At 38.8% G+C, this 22,285-nt stretch overlaps 3 protein-coding genes across 3 annotated transcripts in view; 1 reads left to right on the forward strand and 2 right to left on the reverse strand.

The window, feature by feature from the left end:
• LOC119653831 (protein ultraspiracle) overlaps window positions 1-22,285 on the forward strand; it is a 214,683-nt gene that overhangs the window by 16,766 nt on the left and 175,632 nt on the right. The window lies entirely within an intron of this gene.
• On the reverse strand, window positions 16,505-17,532 carry LOC119653832 (serine protease SP24D-like). The gene is made up of 2 exons (XM_038058877.1): window positions 17,234-17,532; window positions 16,505-17,095 (listed from the first exon to the last, which is right to left on the reverse strand). The coding sequence occupies exons 1-2, from the start codon at window positions 17,515-17,517 to the stop codon at window positions 16,576-16,578; spliced, it is 804 nt and encodes a 267-aa protein (XP_037914805.1). The 5' UTR covers window positions 17,518-17,532; the 3' UTR covers window positions 16,505-16,575.
• Window positions 18,460-19,349, reverse strand: LOC119653836 (serine protease SP24D-like). The gene is made up of 2 exons (XM_038058881.1): window positions 19,103-19,349; window positions 18,460-19,011 (listed from the first exon to the last, which is right to left on the reverse strand). The coding sequence occupies exons 1-2, from the start codon at window positions 19,339-19,341 to the stop codon at window positions 18,492-18,494; spliced, it is 759 nt and encodes a 252-aa protein (XP_037914809.1). The 5' UTR covers window positions 19,342-19,349; the 3' UTR covers window positions 18,460-18,491.

Genomic DNA, 22,285 nt, shown 5'->3' on the forward strand with positions numbered 1-22,285 from the left:
ATCGACTTGGCGATGATGTTGTGCCGCCACGTCAACCACGCCCCTGCCTCCGATATCACGAGGTTCATCCGGTCAACGGCAGAGCTAGAAGGATGCATTCGGAATTTGGACATAGTTGTTCGTATCCGCCGCTGGACGTTTTCAAGATCGCTTTTTATTCAATTTATTCTTTGTCGAGAGATGCGGTTTCTGTACGAGCTTTACATGTCGCAGCAATTCGGACAGTAGAGCATTCTTCAGATCACCAACTAGAGCATGAACTCCTTGCAGAATTCCCAGATACTTGAAGAAGTCTGTTTCGGTCATAGCTTGGATGAGGGGGTCACCAATACTATGTCCGGCATGCGGCCCGTGATAACCTCTGCGGATGGCTTATACCCTTCCATGACTGTCGCCATAAAATTTATTAGTTTCGGATCAATGCGATACAGACGTAGGATATCGATTAGCCAGGTATGCGGTACGCTGTCGAAAGCCATGGCATAATCGATATAGCAACTAAAGAGATTTCTTTGACGTCTAGCTGCTTGTCATACAATTACCAGGTTGCATCCCATTGACCCGGCAAGGGCAGCCCTTCTGCTCCTTGATTTATGCCATGTGCCAATCGAGAGTATAAACTGGTCAATTTTTTATATCAGAAATTCTGCACCAGATCCAGTTCTTCGAGCTGTTTTTGGTTCGTCGAACTGGCAGGGCAATAGCTGCTTTCAAGGCACTTTTAAAGCAGTAAATGGCATTGTAGCTAGAAAAAAGATTGAGGAAACTTACCTGGAAGATGTAAAAAATAATTTAAGTTATGTTATTATTTGTGTCCAACTTTTGTGATCAACTTATGCACCGTTCGACGTCGGAAAAGTCACCGGACAGCTTCTATAGAACTATTTCTTTCCCTTTTTTGAAAATTTTGCGAAGGAGAAAGAAATGATCATAAAGATTCTGAAGAAGGGGTTTGCAGTTGCGTGCTCCCTGCCATTGAAAGGTAATAACTCAAATAATTCTGGTACCCATCAAAGAACTCCTCGAAAGGTTGATCAGCAAAGAGCAGGCTGCTTTCGCTTTGGATCCTGCTATATTGACCATACCAATACTTTGCGGATAATGGATCAATGGGCAAAATTTGAGAAAACTCTACCCAGGGAGCATCCCGAAGAATCTAGTAGCTATTATGAGAGCGAAATGTGGGAGCAAAAACGTTGCAAGCTGTATCGAGGTAAAATCTAGGAGGAATTGTAGTTAACAACAGAGTCCGACAGAGCTAGTTTGTGTTGAATCTTGACCAAATGGATTGAAGCCAAATGGAAACTAAACTAATAATCTTTGCTCCCAGTCTGGGGGTCATTAGACTCCTCAAAATCCTTGCTCGCAAAATTATCCCTTAATGACTTTGTTCTCGTTGAAATGAAAATTATATGAGACATTTTTCGATTGTCTCTGTAAACATTATGTGCCAGGACAACCTGTCAATTCCACCTTCTACACTGGAATTTTATTTTTTACTTCTACTGTTTCAAAGTTCTGATGCAATTAGAATTTCTCTCCAAGAATCATCTAAACGTGCCGTCTCCGCAAAAAGATTCAGTCTTAATTGAAAGGTGGGGAACATGGCAGACTTCTTATAATGCAGAGGACGTAAAGTCATAAAAACACGACGATACCTCGTTTCTAAGTTTATATTTGTATGCGATTTGCACATGCCGCTTTTGGATCGTATCACAAAATGCGAATGCGAGTAGTTCCCATGTTAGTGCGGAACCGGAATTTTGAAGGTCAAGACCAAACTGAAAGAATAGACGACGAAGTCTTTATATAACATGCCAGCATGGATAATACATAGTAGATAGGTACCTAAGAAAGTTCCAGCTCGTAATGTGCATGGAACGATTCAAGCCATTAATTTAAGATTTTTTAGCTAAAAAGAGCAACGAGGGTCGTTGGAGGAAAGGGGAATGCAACGGAGATGGAAATATCGCACTTTTGGGGGTAAAAATGGGATTTTGATCGTTTGTAATTTTAAACTGCTTAGAAAGATGATGATTATCATCCACATGTTTGCATATATCATCGAAACACATCTGTCGATGATGGAATTGAGGTTCTTGGTGGAAGTTGTAATTTTCTTTGTTTTTATTGTAGCGTTCGCGCTGTTTTATTGTGATAATGGTAATGGGGCGGAAGAGGTATAGCATGTTGGTATCTATCATTAAATTGTTCGATGAAAGCATGAGAGGAATCTGAGTAGGATCAAGATGAATTGTGTGCGTTTTGACATCTAGCTAAGTGAGAGCTTGCTTTTTGACTTTCCAAATTGTGAGGGGTGACATTTTTACTGTATTGTATGTTATTTGTTGGAGGCGACTTGTTTGAATCCTCGGAAAATAGTCTGGAGTATCCTGTCATAAATTTAGGGGAAGGATGCCTAAAGCCACACTTTTTCCAGGAAATCTCTTCTTTTCAGAAATTATTTTTCGTTTCCGTTCCGAATGAAAAATGCTAAGGAATAAGAGAAAGATATAATATGCAATACAACTTTCTTCTATTCCTTGACTGACTTTTGTAGAACTGCTTTTGGAACCGGCTGGCATATTTTACTGTTACTTTTTTCAGTCCGAAATTTCTTCATTAAAATGTAAACCACTTCAACAAACCGTTACCTAGCTATCTAACGCATTAAGCCTTGACTGTTTCGGTCGGGCTTTAGTACGTGCTCCTCGACTGCGAGGTCGGCCGGGCAAACAACGCTCGGAAATTTTGGATTTGAGACGTTCGTTGCTATTTCATCCAATTTTTTTAAAGTTGGCTTCCTCTTTAGTCAGATCTACTTTTTAAGGTTTTGTCTGAAATAAAATCTTACTAAAATCGGCTCAAAATCTGCCTGTTCATTTGTTTGTCTGTCTGGCCGTCTGTCACATAAAATTTACTCTGAAACGGCTGGAGCTATTGTCACGAAATTTGGTGAGAATATGTGATCTGTGAACCGCACTTTATGTGACGTCATGGCGGAATTTGAATCTTATTTACAGAATTGTTGCGTGGAAGAACAATCCTTCAATTTATCTTACGTTTCGGCAGTAATGGTAACAAGCTGTATACCAAATTCTGGTAAGTACAACGTCCCAAAAAAAGGTGACAAAACTGAAAGTTCAATATATTGTTTACCGTATATTAATTATACTAATCAGAATAATAGTGTTGTAAGGTTGATTAATATCTGTCTCCATCGATGGCTGCAAATATATCTTCCATTTTGTGTGATTTACATGTGTCAGCATAAAAGTTATAGAGACAATGCAGTGAGGGAAGTGCAGCTTACGTGCAAGGACGATGCTTACGCGACTTTGGCGGAAATAATGCCCGAACACAGGTGCACAAGGAACTTTAAAAAAAAAAGCTTTCAGCGGCGTTTTTGCGAAATTATTTGTGCAGGAAGGCATGAAACAATATTTCACCGTCCTTCATGACATTTCACGAGTGAAATTAATTTTCACAATTTAAGGTGGCAGTTGCTCATTGTCAGGTGCCGGTTCGCTGAAGTTTTTTGGCGCGACTTATGACGTCACACACAATGGCGCGGGCTTTTCAGCGCGTTTAAATTTGGTTGAAATTTAAAATACCTTAGAATATACCATTTTTTTTCAAAAACGATCTTTGAAATTTTATTATTATAGATCACACCATAGAAATGATTTCCGTGATTAGTAAAAACATGGCGGTGAATCTATTTGCGCGCGGAGTTCGTGTATACATATATATGTTTGCATCAATATGTAATGTATATGTTTTGCAGCTTGGAAATATATGAGGACAATTTTGAATTTTTAGCTACATATATGGAAAAACATGCATAGAAAGTTGTTCACATAAGATGAATACTAAACCTTTATATACTAAGCGACCAGCTTTATTGCATCAGAGCTGTTACAGATGGTCTTTCACTCTGTTCTAACCGAGGGAAGTATCCTTCTTTGAATCCAGAGTTTTATGATGACCTCATAGCTTTTACCAATTTTAATCTCTCGTATCTTCATAGTGTAATCCACCACAAATCAGAGGGAATATTGATCTACTCGTAAGGGTGAAGAGCTTTGCTTAGCTAGTTTAGCTCAAAATTCAACATTATTTTTACATACTTGACATTTGATATTAGAGACCAGCATATAGTAAGTGTTTAGCTATTTAATTGGGGATGACTGAAGTCGCTTCAGGTTTAAAGTGTCAATTGCGATATCTCCAGGTAATATTCGAGAAATTTTAAGAAGGGAATGATAGTAGTGGATCAATAGCTCTTTAAGGCTCGGATAGAGTAGACTAATGACGGTAAATATTTTGATCAATTAACGATAATAAAATTGTCAAACGGTATATCAATATTTGTTCAGGTTCCCAAATCGTTCTTTTAAGCAAAACGAAAATGAGCAAATGGAGGGCTTTATCACAATATTGCGGCTTCAAGGAGCGACATAATGACGAATGTACCAGATGGGCTAAGAAAACTTATTGAATAAAATTGCATGAAACACTGAAAGTGATTTTTGAAATTATCTTCAAATGATCCAGCTGAAATTTTGTCAACATGATTGATTAATTAAAAAACTTGGGCAAAAGCTCTGTCTCTTCATTAGAAATTAGCTCTAATTCAATGCTATTTTGTAACACATAAAAGTCTTGAAAATCCGAGATATTCAGTTCAGGCAGACATAATTTTATTAAATTCTGGTAGTTTCTAGACCGAATCCTAGGAAAAACTCCGGGCCTGGAATCATATCATTGGGCTTGATTATTTTTCACGGACAGGTTGAAAATTGGCTGTGCAGTTAGAGCGGGGGTTACAATTAAAGGGGGGCTTGTCGGCGGTTGACATGTGACCAGACAGCGAAATACAGTTATTTTGGCTAACCGTAAAGTCGCCAATAAAATTTTAGAGTTTATGGAGACATCTTCCAAGATGATAGCTTATAGGGATGAACTGATCAATATAATCGAATCGTTCAAGGTTTCTCTCATCTGGGTTAAAAGATATACAGGGAAACGAACGGGTCGACGAACTGGTCACATTAGGTTTCATTCCCCCCTGGCTACTCGAATCACTTGCTACATGCTGATCTCATATGACGTAGGCTCATTACTTTTGTTAAATCGAGGAAAATTTTGCCCTCGACCACGGAGGACACTGGACACGATAGGAGACAATATCGCCAATATCCCTACCAATTGACAATACTCCGTGCATTGTATTTCAAAAAATATAAATTTGGTCGATATTTCATGTCGTTTTCAAAATACCGATATCAATCACCGATATCTGCAGATGGTCAATATATTAATCAATATATTGACATATTAGACAATGTATTGACCGCGTGTGGTCTGCTCCAACATGTCTAAAATGGTTTTTATAAGCCCGAGTGGTGACTACGCTATCCTGAATGGCGCATATGAATTCCTCCGTCTCACCAAGGAGCTTCCCAACACACAGCCATGTAGAAATCGACAAACGGCTGCCGGATGCAATTCATGTATTTGCTATGCATTGCCTTCGACTTCCCTTCATAGATTCGCCTTTGGCCTGACTTTGCCTTACTCTGAGGATAGGAAATTGACTTTCCGAAGTTAAGTGGAGTCAGGCCGTGAGGTGTCGTACAAACACTGTTTCCTTCCGTAAAAATAAGCGCATAATGAGTTTGCTTGAATGTGATGTTCTGCCGCAGCATTAACCACACCCTGTCATTCATTCGCTCACGGCAGAATTTGGGTGATGCATTTGGAATAGCCCATCTTCGAAGCTGGATGTTTTCCAAATCCGTTTTGTTTCGATTCGATACTTATTTAGAGCAAATTCTATCTGAAGTCATGACTGAATATGTTGACTATGTGCAATAGACTTCTAAGATAAGATCATCAGTACCAGCATACAACTTGATGTCATCTAAGCATATCAAGTGAGCCGGCTCGTATTTTGTATCATTCAGCGGGTTCAGTGAAATATAACACTAAAGGGAACTCAACGAATCCCCCTGGAAGATTTCCCTCCGTGTGCGGATGGGCTCAGATGAACGCACAAACAAAGTGTTATGCCACCTGTCCATGACTACCGCCTAGAACTTTATCAGTTTCAGATCAATGCGACATGGACATCAATTGACCAAGTGTTCGGGACGCTGTCAACAGCCTTAGCATAATTGATATAGCAACTAAATATATTTCTTTGGCCTCCAGTTGCCTGTCTTATAACTACCGAGTCGATTATGAGTTGCTCGGATTATGAACTTGTAGGGAGTTGGTAAGTAAGTAATCGGTCTTATGACTGCGAAGTCTTGCATGTGTCCTTTTTAGGGACAAGGTAGGTAAACCGGTAATGAAGAAGGGTGGAAATTCCTCTGGTCGACCAGTGACCCGTGTATGGTGAACTTTTTGCATCAAAAATCCTGCACTCCGTCCAGACGAGGGTTTCTTCGGTTTTTGGAGCTGTTTATGGCTCGTCGAACCTCTTCCTCGGTAACAATAGCAAAATTTATGCTCGGGATAGTGACATCGCGGGTGTCGTCAGCTCCAATCCACTCAGCATACCAGACGGGTAATTCCGAAAGTTCACCCTAATATTCCTTTGCCTCTGTTACCGAAAATTGCACTATTTGGACGCTCTGTTGCTCTGCAGATGATACCGATTGCATACGACTGAAAGTTTGTGCTTGAGTGTGGTCAGAGTTACACCTATGGATGTCTCACCGGGGATAGTATAGTTCCGGTAAACTCTCTCTATTTTATTTTTCATCTGTTTGCTGACAATGCCAGTGCCGATTTGAGTCAGCCTAGTAATGTCGCTCGTAGTGCGTCGTAACGTTGTTGATGTGGCCACCCTCTGCTTTCATCGACTCTTGGTCTCCAGTTTTCGTGATGGCTCCAAGTCGAACACGCTTCCTGATGACGCTTAATAAAGCGGTACCGGTCTGTAACCCGCTGCACAGTCACGTACACGTATTGCGGAAAACGTTCGACGAATCTTGGCGGAACTAGGGGCAAAAACATTTTGTTCTTGCCCCTGCGTTGTTATTCTATAGTAGAGGCAGGTGATAAAGAGATTCATTTCCTCTGTCCACTTCATCCGCTGCCTACGCGAATCTGCTGAAGTGGTCGCCACAGATTGTAGCGAAACAACTTCATAAGATAAAGCCATACTCCTGGTTATTGTGGTGCCTAAAGGTCGAAATCACCCCTCTTTGATTTTAGCATGGTAATGAATTTTAAGTAGTTTTCTGACCAGATTTCATTTTTTCCCTCGAGATTCTCCATGAGCGTCGGATTTACTCCAAAATGTATAATATATTAATTGATTACCTTCTTTGAGTCTTGCTTATTAGTCTGATGTCGGAGATTTTTTCCTTGTCAACATATCTTCCTGAATTTGAAAATGGAAATTGTTTCTCCTTTTACATTACAAGAAATATCAGTAGAAATATTATAGATTAATAGTAAAGTCAGCTGTAAAACCGTACTGTTGGCGTGACTTCCTTGGTCAAAAAATGTTATCAGAATTTTTTGTTAGGGCTCCTTTGCCACTGATCAAAATCGGATAGTACCGGAGTAGTGGTAATTGGCCTAACATTATTTTTGTCCGCAATTCAATAGCGACGTCGATGGCCTTTCCTGTCGTTTGGTAGGAGACGTTAATTTTAGCACTTCATGTCTTTTTATAAGCAAGTGTTAGGGTAGATAGATGGGGATAAATTCCCCGAGATCTTCCAATCCAGCCAGTTCAAATATGGAAACTAACTGGCATTCGCCCGAAAGGATATAAAATCTTCCACCATATGGGAAGAATCTAAGCAAGCGAGAGGGCTCTACTTTTTCTGGGCACACAAATCATCGTGATCGAAAAGATCAGTTTTGGTGTCATAGTCCCGACATGCTTTCGGTGTTATTATCTCTTTAATAAAATTTCCAGTCAGCTCTTTTCTCGGAAGACGATTATTTACTTTTCTTTAAGATTTTCGGGCCTGGTTATAGATTGTATCTATTTCTCCAAAATCGTTGTATATTATTTTAATACCGACTCTAAGAGCTACTGGATAACATTGGCGATTAATAAGATTAATTTTAAAGTAGTTGTGGGATATACGCAAAAAATGGAGCTGTTTCATTAGCTTCAAGCATTCAGATAATAATCATCTTCTCTTTAACCAACCAATAAATGTCGTACTAAAGTTGAATTCCGGTAGGTTATCTATCGATTAGGTGAAACGAGGCTTCTAGTGATTTAATTACTTTTGTCTATGTGTTGACGTCATTTGAGCTATTTATCTTAATCCTACAAAAGGCCAGAGAACTTTTGTCTTCTTTTGCTATATATCTCCACGAGCTTAACGTATTAGAAAATTTGAAATGCGTACTGTATCAAATATGGAGCGGAATCGCCAAAATCAGTGCAATCGGTGAATGAAATCCCAGTCAATCGTTTTAGTGTGATTTCTATGGAAGTCATATCTTTTATATGATTGATACCACGAGACCGTTTCTTAGATCTTATAAGAAATCAATTCAATCTGTAAATATGGATTAATTTTGTTTTGAATTAATGAGTGAACGCTTTGTCCATCAGTTTGTAATAACGTACAATTGTTGAGTAATGAAAATATTTTGCGTTTTATATCGGCTCAAGTTGGTAGCGGTTGATATATCAATAATGGGTTCAATGTATAGTGTGTATCTTCATACATGGATTGTAACAATTCCATCGAAGATTATATATCGTGATGTAGGAAGCTATGCAAGGAAATGGTTGAATGAGGTCTGAAAACCCCATTTTGCTCAGTTCGTGGTTGGTTATGAAACTGGAGCCTGAAGGTCATATATCATACATATCCCATGTGGTGTCTCCACGCGATTGTATTTCAGCATAACACAGAACACAATACACAGATGCAAATTGCTTGTATGCATAATTTATATCCATTTACTTCTTTATATTAATTCGTATCTTTCTGTATCTTATTTCCATGAATTTGACGGAATTTCGGTTATTCTTTTCGCACTTTATTGTTTAGTGAATGTGCACTGTGTGGAATCGGAAGATATTGAAACGTTAGTGTATAGAGACATCCACAGTTAGGATGACTAACTTCCGAGCAAACTCTTGCTATTTGGTTAGCGCATGGATGAAAACCTACGTAAGCGTATAAGGAAACTGGAGATAATATATGTATAATCATGTTAAATTTCCTTATGATTCGGTTCGCCTGCTTTAAATTTTCATTTAGCATCGAATCAATATCTCTAAAGCGTGAAAGTCATTAAATGAATTATTCTTAAATAAAACCAGACACAATTGAGTTACCTTTCTTCAATTACCCAAGCTATTCTTCTACACCAGTTGTTAAGCAATTTTTCTCATACACTCCTCAACAATTGATTGACGACATACTTGCCTATGCTGACGATATCGACATAATGGCGGCGCGAGATCTTGTGCTGCACATCAATGAAGGCAAAACAAAATATATGGTAGCAACGTCAGCACCGAAAATCAACCAACCAACAACATCAAATCGTACTGGTCAAACGGGAAGAATAAAGATAGGAGACTACAACTTTGAGACCGTTGATAATTTCTCCTATCTAAGGTCGAAAATCACAACCGATAACAGCTACGATGATGAAATCCGCGCACGGTTTTCGTCAGCCAACACAGCCTATTTCAGCTTACAAAAACTGTTCCGCTCGAAACGTCTCACTATAGGGTCAAAGCTCTTACTGTACAAGACAATGATCTAGCCAGTTCTCATGTATTCCTCGGAGACTTGGGTTCTTAGCAAGAAGAATTGCGAACTCTTGGCCACGTTCGAGAGAAGAATCCTCCCAAGAATTTTTGGACGAAATCTATGAGCGATACCATGACCGTCCGGTTGTGGATAAAATCCGACTCAATAGGTTACGGTGGGCGGGTCACTTAATCCGTATGGATAAAGATGATCTAGCTCGGAAAGTCTATAAGGGCAATATCTATGGTAGAAAAAGAAAACGAGGCAGACCCTGCCTGAAATGGAGCGATGGCGTAGGTCAGGATGCCAGGCAGATTTTAGGGAGTTCCTTATTAAGGCAGGCCTAGACCGCATACCGGTTGTTGCGCCGTTGATGATGATACTTCCAAACGTGTACAAATATTCAGACTGTTTTGGGTGTTTGTTGCATTTCATATAAATACAGAAAAGTAAAAACAAGTCGGAGACCAAAAGCTACTCGCTTCAGGAATGAAAGATTTTGCTTAAGTGGGGGAATTTTGGTGCAAGATTGTTCTACTTTAATAGATACTGGCTGAGTTTAATGTCAGGTATTCTCCCAGGTGTATTTTCCTACTTTGCACAAGTACCGCATGTTCTCCCAAAATATGTACTCGTATGTCTGAGACGATGTAAGCAGAGAATTTCAGCTTCTCTATATGGTAGTTTAGCTTGTAGTGATCTGTAAGTACTCGCAGTGTGATCCTTAAGCAGTTGCATAGACTAGGACGCCAGACGGGTGTTCGGAATAGCGACGTAGTGGCCTTCGCCGCAATACCGGGATGTCTGCAGTTCCTTATTAAGGCAGGCCTAGATCGGATGCCGTTGATGATGATGAGAAGCCCCCTGAACTGTTTCATTCGTGATAATTTTGACCAGCATAGTTCCTTCAATTGCTTCTCTTCTTTCCTGAGTGGCACAGCTTTAAACCATAGGACGACGTTGCCGCTTGCTTCCTAATTAATTCATCCGCCCCTTAGTTAAGAAGGCAATGCGCCACCTAAAATGCCTCGGTATCAGTAATGCGGGATACCGCTTAGAAAGTCAATACTTTTTCGATTTAGGCATTGTCTTAGTGATAGTTTCGAGAATATTCGAGACAAATTAACCTCCTTGCCTGCATCTGTATGTGAAGATAGAGGGGAGTGAATCTCAAAAGGATTTGTAGGGTTGCTGTTGGACATGTTGCCACAGCCGCATTCAATCACACATAAGCCAGCCTTTGAAGTTTGTGTAAATATCTGGCTGTTGTTCCGAGTTTGATTCAGTGCCCCCGGGTTGCGCTCCATAGGTAATCATTGACAGTTGCAGTATATATCCAACCTAGTATTTTCGGGGTGCCCCACCATCATTCTTGTAGCACATATATTTCCGATGTACGTCTTCCTAGCGGCTTTCGGTTAGCCTGATACCAACAAATTTGACCTTTATTCTGTGCTTACCGTCTATGCCATGCAGTCCGACGACTTTTAAATTATCAAATTTCCTCTTCCCCAGAATCCCATTTGGATTCTATCATAAAGGGTGTTTTTATGTCCTGCAGATTAATTCATCAGATTTATTCAAGTATTAGTGTTATCAGTGTTCATTTACTACTATCCTTTACACCAGTCTGTACTTCTTCTTGTATGTTTTCGAGTATCTTGTTCATCCGGAAAGCCAGGGTGTTCCTGATTACCTTGCGGTTATTTCTGTATCCGATGTACTCTCAAAAGCACTTTTGATATTCAAAAACACACACAACTACGGTATTTCTGGCATTTATTATGCTTTTTTGTTGCGCAGTATATACTTCCTTAAACTGATACAGGGCAATTTCGATTGATTGACCTACTCGGGAAGCATGTTGTCATGGTTGTAAGACTTTAGCTCTAAACTATTTGTCTAGGACCCTCTCGATTGTTTCCAGTAAGTAACATGCTTCTTACTGGAAACAATGGCAGATTGGTATGAGGGATTATGGGTGAAAATGATCCTGTTTGCCCGCTTTCAGAATGAAAGCCATTTTCCCCGCCCCGCCCCGCGCCGTTGGCATATATCCCAATGCGGCACTGCTCCTTATCCACTCAGAAGTGAGCCTAACATGGTTCTTAGACTTCTCTACAGTAGTGCTAAGTAGATAACTCCCGTCCCGGGATGATTTTCGTGGTTTATAAGTTCGCACTGATTATTTCCACCCTCATATTAGCCTTGGATTTTACTTTTTCCTCCCCTGTGCATTATTGGGATGTCAGACAGAATGTTACTGTCCTCCATCGTGGGGTAAGATCCCGGGAGATAAGCTTTGAATAGTAAGCGCCCTGTTCTCTGCATCCATGGTAAATATCCTAACTTCTTTTTCAGGATGATAGAGGACAGAAAATTTCTTTGTTATTGGCTACGGTGGTCTGAATCCTTCTGTGGGGATTGACATTTCTCTTCACAGAATTTCCTGAAGTTATTTCTAGTGTTATGTTCAGGACTTGTCTAATGCTAGTCATGAATATTGTTGTATACTCTATATTGTGTGTTTCTAACCTATTACTAAGAATAAATTCAAGAAAGGAATCGCAGGAGAAATGGTAGCGTGTTCCTCTCGTAGCACTTAACAAGTATAATGACTTCTCCTGGAACAGCTAGGGCTCTTGAGCAAAGAGTGTCATCTTTGGAAATTGCTCTTGCAATTACTATGGACCCAGATTTTGTATGGTGGAGGTTTACCTTGTCTGTATGTACTTTGTATGGTGGAGGTTTAGCTAGAGTGAGTTTGGACCTCCCAGATCAAAATCGTCGAACATCAATTCCTCAGTAGACGGCACGTTTAACTCCGCACTCGCTCTTATCCTTTTGGTTTCTATAATTTCAACATTGCTTGAAGGATCTCGGTATAATTTGTGATGGGTTCTCCTAAGTATCCTTCGATTTGCCATGTTCCCTGTACATGTGAATAGAATTGTTTCTGAAGTGTCTCCACAACCGTGGAGATCCGTATATTAAGCAATTATGCGGTTGGTAACTTTTTAGTTTCCATTATTGCGCAGCTTGGGATTCCTTTCCTTTCACATCACCCGTCGATGAGTTGCTGATTCTCAAGAGCGAGCATTTGTTCGAGAATTGATCTGGTTAGGATAGCCTTGATATCTCTAGCAAAGCTTAGCAACGTTCAGTCTGCTGACTCCCACTTTCGCTCTTAGCTTACCCGAGATTTCATTCTTGTTAGTGTCTTTCGGGAGTTCTTGTGGGCCGATCTTTGCCCGCCCTCTTCTCCTTCAGTAAGATCTGTCGCGGTTATTCTTTTGGTTCCAAGCCTTTTTTTTCAGATAGCCCGTGTCATATTTGACACCTGCGCTACTGGGGTATCATGCATTAATGATCTTGGTAGAAGAGAGGTTTGGCCCTTAAGAAGCTATACATTGAATTCTGCTGAGCGCTATATTGAGTCCTGCAGAGCTATATTTCGTACCAATCTATCTGTAGTTTATTGCTCGACTCTTTTAGTATGTGGAAATTTAATGGAATTGAGTTCTGCAGCGTGTTTATATGTATAGGATTTTAATGAGTCCAGTCCTAGGACAAAAAGACATTTTGTCTCTGCTTAATAGTGGTAAGCTTTCTTCATTGATGATCCTCATCAGTTGCCTTTGAGTGTAATCGCATGTTCTGAAATATGATCACATCGTCTTGAATATCAGACCACCCTAAATGCGGTTAGCTACCGATCGCTTTTGTTAGCTCCTATCGGATTTCAAAGGATTATGGCCATGCAAATACACATTGTCAACTAAGAACAGTTAACAGTCTTAAATGTTTTTTTTTTATTTTTCAATTATCGGGTCTTCTGCTCACATAAAAGTATATCGTAGAAACATTAAACTCTTAAATGCTTGAGCAACTCTTAGAAGCCGCAGACAAGACCGCAATTTTGTTCACAGCTGAATGTGGGTAACTTTTTAATTTCACAAATAAAATTTGTGAAAATAGGGTCCGGTTTTGTTTGGTCCTTAAGATGACTGAGGTAGAGGGTTGACTTGTAATTTGAAATTTAATGGCCTTTGTTGAGCTGAAGTCGTCCATTATTTATTGTGTATTACTTGGAATAAGAGTGAAAACTATAAATACTACAAGGGCGAAATTTGAGGTGGGTGAATATTAGTTAGAACGAGTTATTAACTATTGCTATTGATCTGGCATCCACTCAAATGCCTAGAAGCTGTTATTTCCTACGGTATAATAGACATCATACTAAAAACGTATTATCGTGCATTGGCGCTTTTCATTAAATTTTTTTACTTTGGTTAAACAGAATTTCGTACGTTGTTTCGTTGAAAATTTAGAAAATGTTTCCGATGAATCAATCTCATTCAAGCTAGGGCTTACTAGTAGGAGAAAGTATTCAAGAGAGCCAAAATCTATTCAAAAATCTCGCGATATTCTAAAATATCTCTTCAAGATAGAATTTAGGAAAAGTGAAGGAAATTGGTCGCAAATGAAAAAGAAACTAAAAATGCGCCGCAGATTCTAGTCAATTTTGATTTTTTAAGAAAAACAAGTTAAAAACCTGGTATGAAAGGTATTGGTAATTTTTTATGTGAAAATACTTGGGTGCAACATATATATGTTCGCAGTGAAAGTGTTTTAAATATGCCCGATATCTAATTCGACATGATACTGTCATTTTATCTATATTTCAATTGTCATTTGACGCGAAAGAGGAAACTTTGAACCACAGTAACTTTGTTCATAATAGTAGGATTTCCACCAAACTTTTCATTATAATCTTTCCTACTAAAGTCTATTTTACTGCAGTAATTTTTCAAAATATAATAATATATTATTATTAACTTTATTTGAGTTGATATCGTAATGGGGACTATTTTGTGGCCTAGATACCATATACACATTGGGTAGTTTCTGAAGAGGGATCCTTGAAATAATTTACTTTTTCAGACCTTTGCAACCAATGTCAAAACTAATATCTGTCTCGAAAAGTACCAAACAAATTTTACATCCCCCTTTTGCATGTATGGCGACCGACAAAACCTTGAAATGAGATAACTGGGAAGTTGCATTGCTTATAAGGTATAGGCCCAGGCCACGTTTCATCCGTCTACTATATGCATTCTTCTGATATTTATCATACAATTGTGTGCCGTATGGTGAAAAATTGGTCCTTGGGTGAAAATTATGCGAGCACTCCAAAATTGAATAATTCATCTAATTTTGTTAAGGTTTCCATAGCCCGGGTCCCCGAGAGAACTCCGACGCTAGGGAAATCCACCTTTTCCCCCTTCTCGTGTGGCCTATACTTCACAGTTTTCGTGGCTAGGGCAGGGGCAAGGGTACTAGCAAATCAACTAAATTTATAGGAAATGGTTTGAATTTTTTGATATTTGTTTCTCTTTTGAGGCGCTTTTAGGATTCAGATATTAAGTCTAATTAGAGATTCAAATATTAAGGATGCTTGTGTTCATCTTCGGGTTGTCTCTTTACTGTAGATTTATCATTTGTACATCATTAGGTGTGATGATGAGACAGAAGGCAAGATGGAAAAGTATGTCTTCTGCTTCAATTTTTACTCGTCCTACACTACTCTTTTTAATTATCATGATAGGCCTGCTGCAATCTACTGACTGAACTTATAATTCTTTTCTAGGTAGTTGTTATGACTGCCTTTTAAAATATACGAATAAATTCTAAGGGTTCCTTCGTAAATAATAGAATTCATGAATTTCGCCACATAAACTTTCAATGTTTTCGACTGTCCATGTTAGCCTCTTCTGCTTTAGGTCCTTCTTATGTAGCAGAGCAGGTTGAATCAGTTGTTCCATCTTACCTTTGGTTTTCTTGATAGAAGAATTTTTACGACACAACCCCTTAGTCTATTGTTGCACTCATTTTTCATGACCGATTTTCTACATTCGATTGGTATGATTTGTTCGTCTATATGTGAATGATTTAACATTTTTTTCAGTTGTTGATTCACCTATCGATCGAAGCTATCTTCAATCAAACCTTGATGAAATGTGTCGATAGTGCGGAATTAGTTGACATTAAACTATCCTATTTTTATTTTACTGACTGAAAGCTTCCTCTTCCTTCATATATCATAGTATGGCAAGATTTTAATATTAATTACTATAAGGACCTCGGTCCAACGTTCGATATCAGGCTTGGATTTCATCGATGATACATTATGTTTTTGTTCTTGATTCAGCCACTAAGATATTTCGCATCTTCTTCCATTCTCCCTATCAATCCATGAACATTCATCTCTCGGTCATCTCTTAGGAGTATCCTGAATATGAGTTTACTTTCGTCAGATGTCGTGGTAGCCGAGATGATTCAGTCAGTTCTCTTAGCCTCAGATCCTAGATTGAATCCCGGTCCATCATGGACTTTTGTGTTCGTCTTTGTGCTACTTTGCTGCTATAGGCTTATCACTTTCACATCGCATTAAGTGCGATGATGATGAAAGTTTCGTTGGAAATAATATAGGAATGAAATAATAATACAAAAGGAAGAGTGTGGAAACCCCCTATCCTCCATAAAGGAATGAACAGGAGACGTATATACTTTTGTAATATTAACCCTTAACCTTACCACTAACAATCAGCAAGTGCAAGCAAGCAAGTGGTAAGCATAGTGTTATGGATGATGATAGTGAAACTCAACCACAGTCTGCTTGTGTGAATGGCCGACACTCCAGTAAGGAGTGGACAGGGAACACTGAAAATTAAAAAAAAACAACTATATTGAATTCAAAAGAAAAACGGAATCCGTCGATTTAATAATTCCATGCAATTATATATACATATCATAGCATTCAATTTATCTTAGCTATGATCCAGTCGTAGAAGTATGAAATCGATGCATAACCATCTGTATGTGAGGAACCGCAGTCTCCAAAGACAAAATTAGCAATGCCAATAATTTTACCGTTATAAGTAGCTGGACCACCAGAGTTACCATGGCAGGCTCCACTGTCAGAAGAGTGAGTTAAACAAACGAATCCATCATAGTTGATAATGCTGGAATCACAAGCAGAGGAGGGTGCAACAGACAAATTGCTATACTGAAGTTCGTTTGGAAGGGACCCTTTAGTGCTAAGGCATCCCCACCCAGAGATAATAACCGAGGCACCGATTGGTGGCTCAGAAGCATCAAGAGCGACTGGCTGGATCGTATCGGAAAAAGTGAAAGCATCGTTTAATTCAATGAGAGCAACGTCATTCCAGAACAAACCATAGTTCTCGTGAATGTGGATCTTTTTGACAGTTTTTGAAATTCCGCCATTTTCATAGTCGATGGTGCCAGCAATGACGGTGAAAAATGATGCAGGGTATCTATAATGAAAATAATCTAAATTTAAGGTATTCTTTTAATGAAGAAATTTGCACTGCACAACTGCTCACACAGAAGTATGAAAAGCATTTCAATAGGAATCTTTTAGATAAATGGTGTTAAATCAGTAATAAACTTACTCTTTCATGTAATCATCAGCAACACAGTGAGCTGCAGTCAACACGAAATTCCTTGAAACGATTGACCCGCCGCAGTAGAAAGTTCCATTTATTTTTAAGGCAACTTGATACGGGAACTGCCCACCGATAGCACTTTTGATCCCGACGATCTTTGGAACGTACGCCAAAGCTGGAAGGAATAATCCTAATAATGCTATAATTGCTAACTTAGTCATTGCGAACTGACTATGTCCAACTCGTGGTATAATTTTCAAATTTATATCTTGCAAAAAGCTAATGTTCATTATCTACGTATATTAAATTTAATTCTTTCCGATATCATTAAGTTACGAATTAAGTTTCCTTATCGATGTTTTTGTGGAGTGGTTCACGTTTCATTTTGCTGGAAAAGTGAGATTAGCTGTAATTTCAAGTATTCTTCTTTCATACTGTGTGACTTCCTTGCTAGCAATTTGTCTTTTGTTGAATCACTTCATCTGATTTTTAATTCGTGATATATGATAGGATAATTGGCTCTCATATACCCACAAATGAAGCATTGGTGCCCAACAACATAGAATGGGTATCAAAACTAGCTAATAGTGACGTTGTTTCTAGGTAAGTGTCTGCCTAGATCCAGATCGAAGGAAAGAATAATGTGACGGAGTACTTATTGATTTTCATCTTCAATCCGATTCTGTTTGCTAAATTTTGATATCATTGACTAGCATTAATAACTCGATGAAAAAATAAACAGAAACCGTTTGCGAGATTGAAATCAAAGCAAGAGTTTACTTCCATCCGTTAAAAAAACTTTTATCAATAGAAGCGTATTTGGAACGAAAATTGGGTTTCTTTCGATCAATCAAGCTTTCAAATTTTTTTCTCATGTGCTTGCGAATTACTTCGAATATTGGGTTCACAATACTTATATTCAATGCATTTGCTTTTCTATAGAACGTTATTATAGAAATTCAGTTCCCTCAAATTACCAGCGTATTTATCAGAGCCTTGTCTTGTAACGCCGTAATAAATCCAAAGGAATTGCAAAATTATTATACCAATTTTTTTCTAGGACAAAGGAACATTTAAAAAAAATTAAGATTTTTTTGCATCCCAACAAATTGAAGGTAAATGAGAAGCAATAATATGTACTCATTCAGTGACAGTAGCCCTTTAAGTCCACAGACAAAGTGGTATTAAACTGAAAAAGGGACCGAATTTAAGAGAAATGAAACTCATTTATATATATGCTTATTTTATATATTTGGTACAGTTCTTAGTTAACCCTAGCAACAATCCAGTTGTAGAAGTAAGGAACCAAGGCATAACCATCTGGGTATGAGCTTCCACAGCCTCCAACAACGAAGTTAGCAACACCAACAATCTTGCCATTGTAGGCAGCTGGACCACCGGAGTCACCGTTGCAAGCACCATGTCCTGATGAATGAGCCAAGCAAAGCAATCCAGCATAGTTGACACCACTGGAAGCGCAAGCAGAGGTGGTAGCAGCAGACAAAGTGTTATATTGAAGTTGACTTGGGAGAGATCCTGAAGTGGAGAGACGTCCCCATCCAGAGATGAGAATGGAAGCACCAGTTGGTGGAGCAGAAGTGGCAAGAGCAATTGGTTGGATGGTGCTCGAGAAGGTCAAAGCAGAACTCAATTCGATGAGTGCAATATCATTTTTGAAGTTGCCATAGCTTTCGTGAACGTAGACCTTCTTTCCAGTCTTGGATACTCCACCACTGTTGTAGTTGGTGGTTCCAGCAACAACGGTGAAAAGTGATGCAGCATAGCTATAAAAAGATAATTTCATATTTAAATATATTCACCAACCAGAAAAAATTGAAGGCTAGGATGTTTGGACTTATCATTCGCTATACTTACGCATTGTTATTTCCATCAACAACGCAATGGGCAGCAGTCAGGATGAAAGTACTTGAAATGATAGATCCACCACAAAGGAAAGATCCACTCCTCTTCAATGCAACTTGGTATGGGAATTGTCCAGCAGAAGCGGTTTTTCCCCCGACAATCCTTGGATCGTATGCCAAGGCGGGAACAAGGAAGAGTCCGAATAATGCTGCAATTGCTAACTTGGCCATTGTGAAAACAAGTATGCTCATACTTCTTGAAATGCTCGAATTTATATGTTTTGGGAATCATAGATCACATCGAACTTAATCTTTTCCCAAACTGATCCGTTTCATATCAAATCTCGTTATCAATACTTTTTGGATCACTGTTATTTGGAATGTTCTCATTAGCTTCCAATCTATTATTGGGCTTCAAAGTTTCGATTTGAAAAGTGAGATTTTCTATCAAACTGTTCAACAGTCTAACTTATAACACCTACAGTTCATTCATCCATCTTCTGGTTATCACCAGAAGACATGTATTGGCAGATATGTTGTTTAATCCCTTAAATTCTTTTGTTATCTATTTCTAATCAATTAAGTTCTATTTTTTCATATGATTGGCATTCATTATATCATCCTTTCTAGCTGTAGGCTGATGCAGTTGTTATATTGATTATTTTCTGCTTAAAGTAAGAATGTCATTGGAAATGACGCGTGGCTGGTGCTGTACTAAAACCAAATTGCCACATGTACATGATATATTCATCGCAGACGGGATCGCCAACCCTGGTCTTTTCAATACAATAAATCCTGGCTTTACCTCTCGGAGCACATCGCCAGTTTTCACTAGAGCATTGGGCATTCAATTTTCGTCAAAAAGCGTAGGTACTATCATGAGATATCTTGCTTTATTGTTTTGTTCAAATACCATGTGATTAGCTGTATAGAAAGATGCTTCGCTGAAGGAAGATCACAGTTGGTAAATAGAATTTGGTAACCTAATTCTTCGTATAGTCACCAATAGTGAACAGATTTCTTCCTCGGAAGGGTTTGCTTTGAGAGTACAAAGCGAAATACCATATTGAGGGCCTTGCTGGCCTAGAAGATCCTTAATTACCACGAGTTTAAATTGCACCTCATCATCTGCGGTGAACGACTTGGGGATGACGAATATATGGACAAAATTTCTTTTCCTTCCCTTTTCAATGTGTTTCGCGAATGGAAATTATAGGATGGACGAACTTCAAAATCAGTAACAAATGACAAAATTCAAAATTCAAAATCAGTAACAAACAACTGGTGTTGGTTGGTTGCAGCGAGTAGCATAGCTTTAGAGAAAATAGCTCTAAAACGCACGAACTTGGCGATCATTTCAAATAATCCCTTAAGGATATAACGTATTTTGGATTCTTTTTCTTACAACAATTGTAATGTGATACTTTGTGCCGTCTTGTTGGAACTACATGTTACCCAGATCTGTGTCATCTAGTTGTTATCCAGTTATCAGAGCCCTTTACTATTCGTGGTTGATAGCTACCGTCTGGTTATACCCGCTCCGGAAGATGTGTGACCTAATGACGACTAAATAAAATATATATCAATCAGTTGATTTCTCTTAATAATGGTCCGGGTTACTGTTTTTCCAAATGTAAGGAATTTGCTTAACATAGTCTTTTTTTTCACGAAATTTGGATTCCTTTCGAATTGATCCAGAGCCCAATCAACACCAGTTGAATTTTATTTGGATTTTTCCCGAGGTCTACAAATTTTATCTTGTAATGAATAATTGGTTTAGTGGTGCTCAGAGGCCACCATGCCTGGCTGGAGTGGACCTGGAGGGGAGAACTTTCCTAAATTCTTAAAAATGTGGCGAAATTGACTGTGAAGGTCTACGCACAAATATTGAAGCTCGGTGAACACGCGAGCTAAAACTGGAAAATGAAAGGGTCATTCTCCAATGTTATGGCCTAAGGATGCCAAGGCAGGGTGAGAACCCCAACCGCCGTGAATTATGAACATCTGAGTCAGGAGAAGCATTGATTAAGGATGTGATCCGTCGTTGGTCTTCCCTCGATCGCTGCAGTCGTGTCCCGAGTTATAAGGCTCCACGTGCACGGCCAAGCTTTTATTTTTTTATTTTGCAGTTTTAGCGCGCGATATTCTTGTTATGGTGTTTCAAATTCTGGTGTAGACTCACGCATCGGTGAAAGAACATGTGAAATTTTATATAATGACACGTCAGGAACTGGTATATTTAAAGAGAGATATGTACAAGCGCGTGTTGACGGGACATTTCAATGGAGCTTCTGCATTTACCGGCGGATCTTTATGGTTAATTTCGTCGATTTTTTGAGTTTTTGGGATAGTTTTCCCCTCTAGGTTGAATCCGGGCAACATGGTTTGTTTTTTTACCATCACCATATTTCATTAAGTGATTACAATCCCTAGTTGTTGTCTGGTGTCCTGATTTACGTCATGGCTCTATCTGAAACAGGCTCCTTTATGTCTTTTTTCTATCATAGGTATTGCCGCTTTTAGCAACAACAACAATATTCGTGCATTTCGACGTCACATAAGGTTTGTCTGATCAGCAACGAACCTGCTCTGTGCGTATTTTGCAATTTTCGTAGTTTTACCACCACCGATGGTACTTGGTCGTAATAGAGCTGGTACAATTCATGGTTATATCTATGTATCTCCCTTCATCAGTACAAAGCTACCTGCTTTGTAAGTTGCTCCCGAAATATATATATAAACTATAAAATAAAATTGTAGTTTGGAGTAAGCTACTGGTCTATCAATTTTAGACTTAACTACAAATAGAAGACAATATCTAACCTTTTAGTACTGAAGGTAATCATCAACAAAACCAAGCTTCTAGTCCGACGGATCATCGCACTCTTTCTATCTGCTCTATGTTGGAAGCTTTGTATTTATCAACAGCGGCACTCGACTTAATGTATCTTGACGCATCAAAGGCAATGGATGTCCCGCTTTATGGGCGCAGCATATGGAAAGTGACCGTCACTATAACTCGAAAATTCCAAGTCTTTGTCTGTGTCGAGTCAATAACTCTTTTAATTCAGAAGCCTATCATTTTGAATTTCATAAGCAGTATGCTACCATGTGCCCTACATTTCGTTTCCTATAATGTTTCCAGTAATTTTTGCGAGTATTTAACTTGAAAGTTTAGCCACAACTTTGCACTTAT

This window comes from Hermetia illucens, chromosome 4 (assembly GCF_905115235.1).
Source record: "Hermetia illucens chromosome 4, iHerIll2.2.curated.20191125, whole genome shotgun sequence".
NCBI lineage: Eukaryota > Metazoa > Arthropoda > Insecta > Diptera > Stratiomyidae > Hermetia > Hermetia illucens.

Excerpts from the sequence above, each read along its gene's own strand:
- LOC119653836 (XM_038058881.1), bottom strand. The coding sequence starts at position 19,341 with ATGAGCATACTTGTTTTCACAATGGCCAAGTTAGCAATTGCAGCATTA. Across the intron at positions 19,012-19,102 it reads GTTGATGGAAATAACAATGC|CTATGCTGCATCACTTTTCA; the intron begins GTAAGTATAGCG and ends ATCTTTTTATAG.
- LOC119653832 (XM_038058877.1), bottom strand. The coding sequence starts at position 17,517 with ATGAACATTAGCTTTTTGCAAGATATAAATTTGAAAATTATACCACGA. Across the intron at positions 17,096-17,233 it reads GCTGATGATTACATGAAAGA|ATACCCTGCATCATTTTTCA; the intron begins GTAAGTTTATTA and ends TTTTCATTATAG.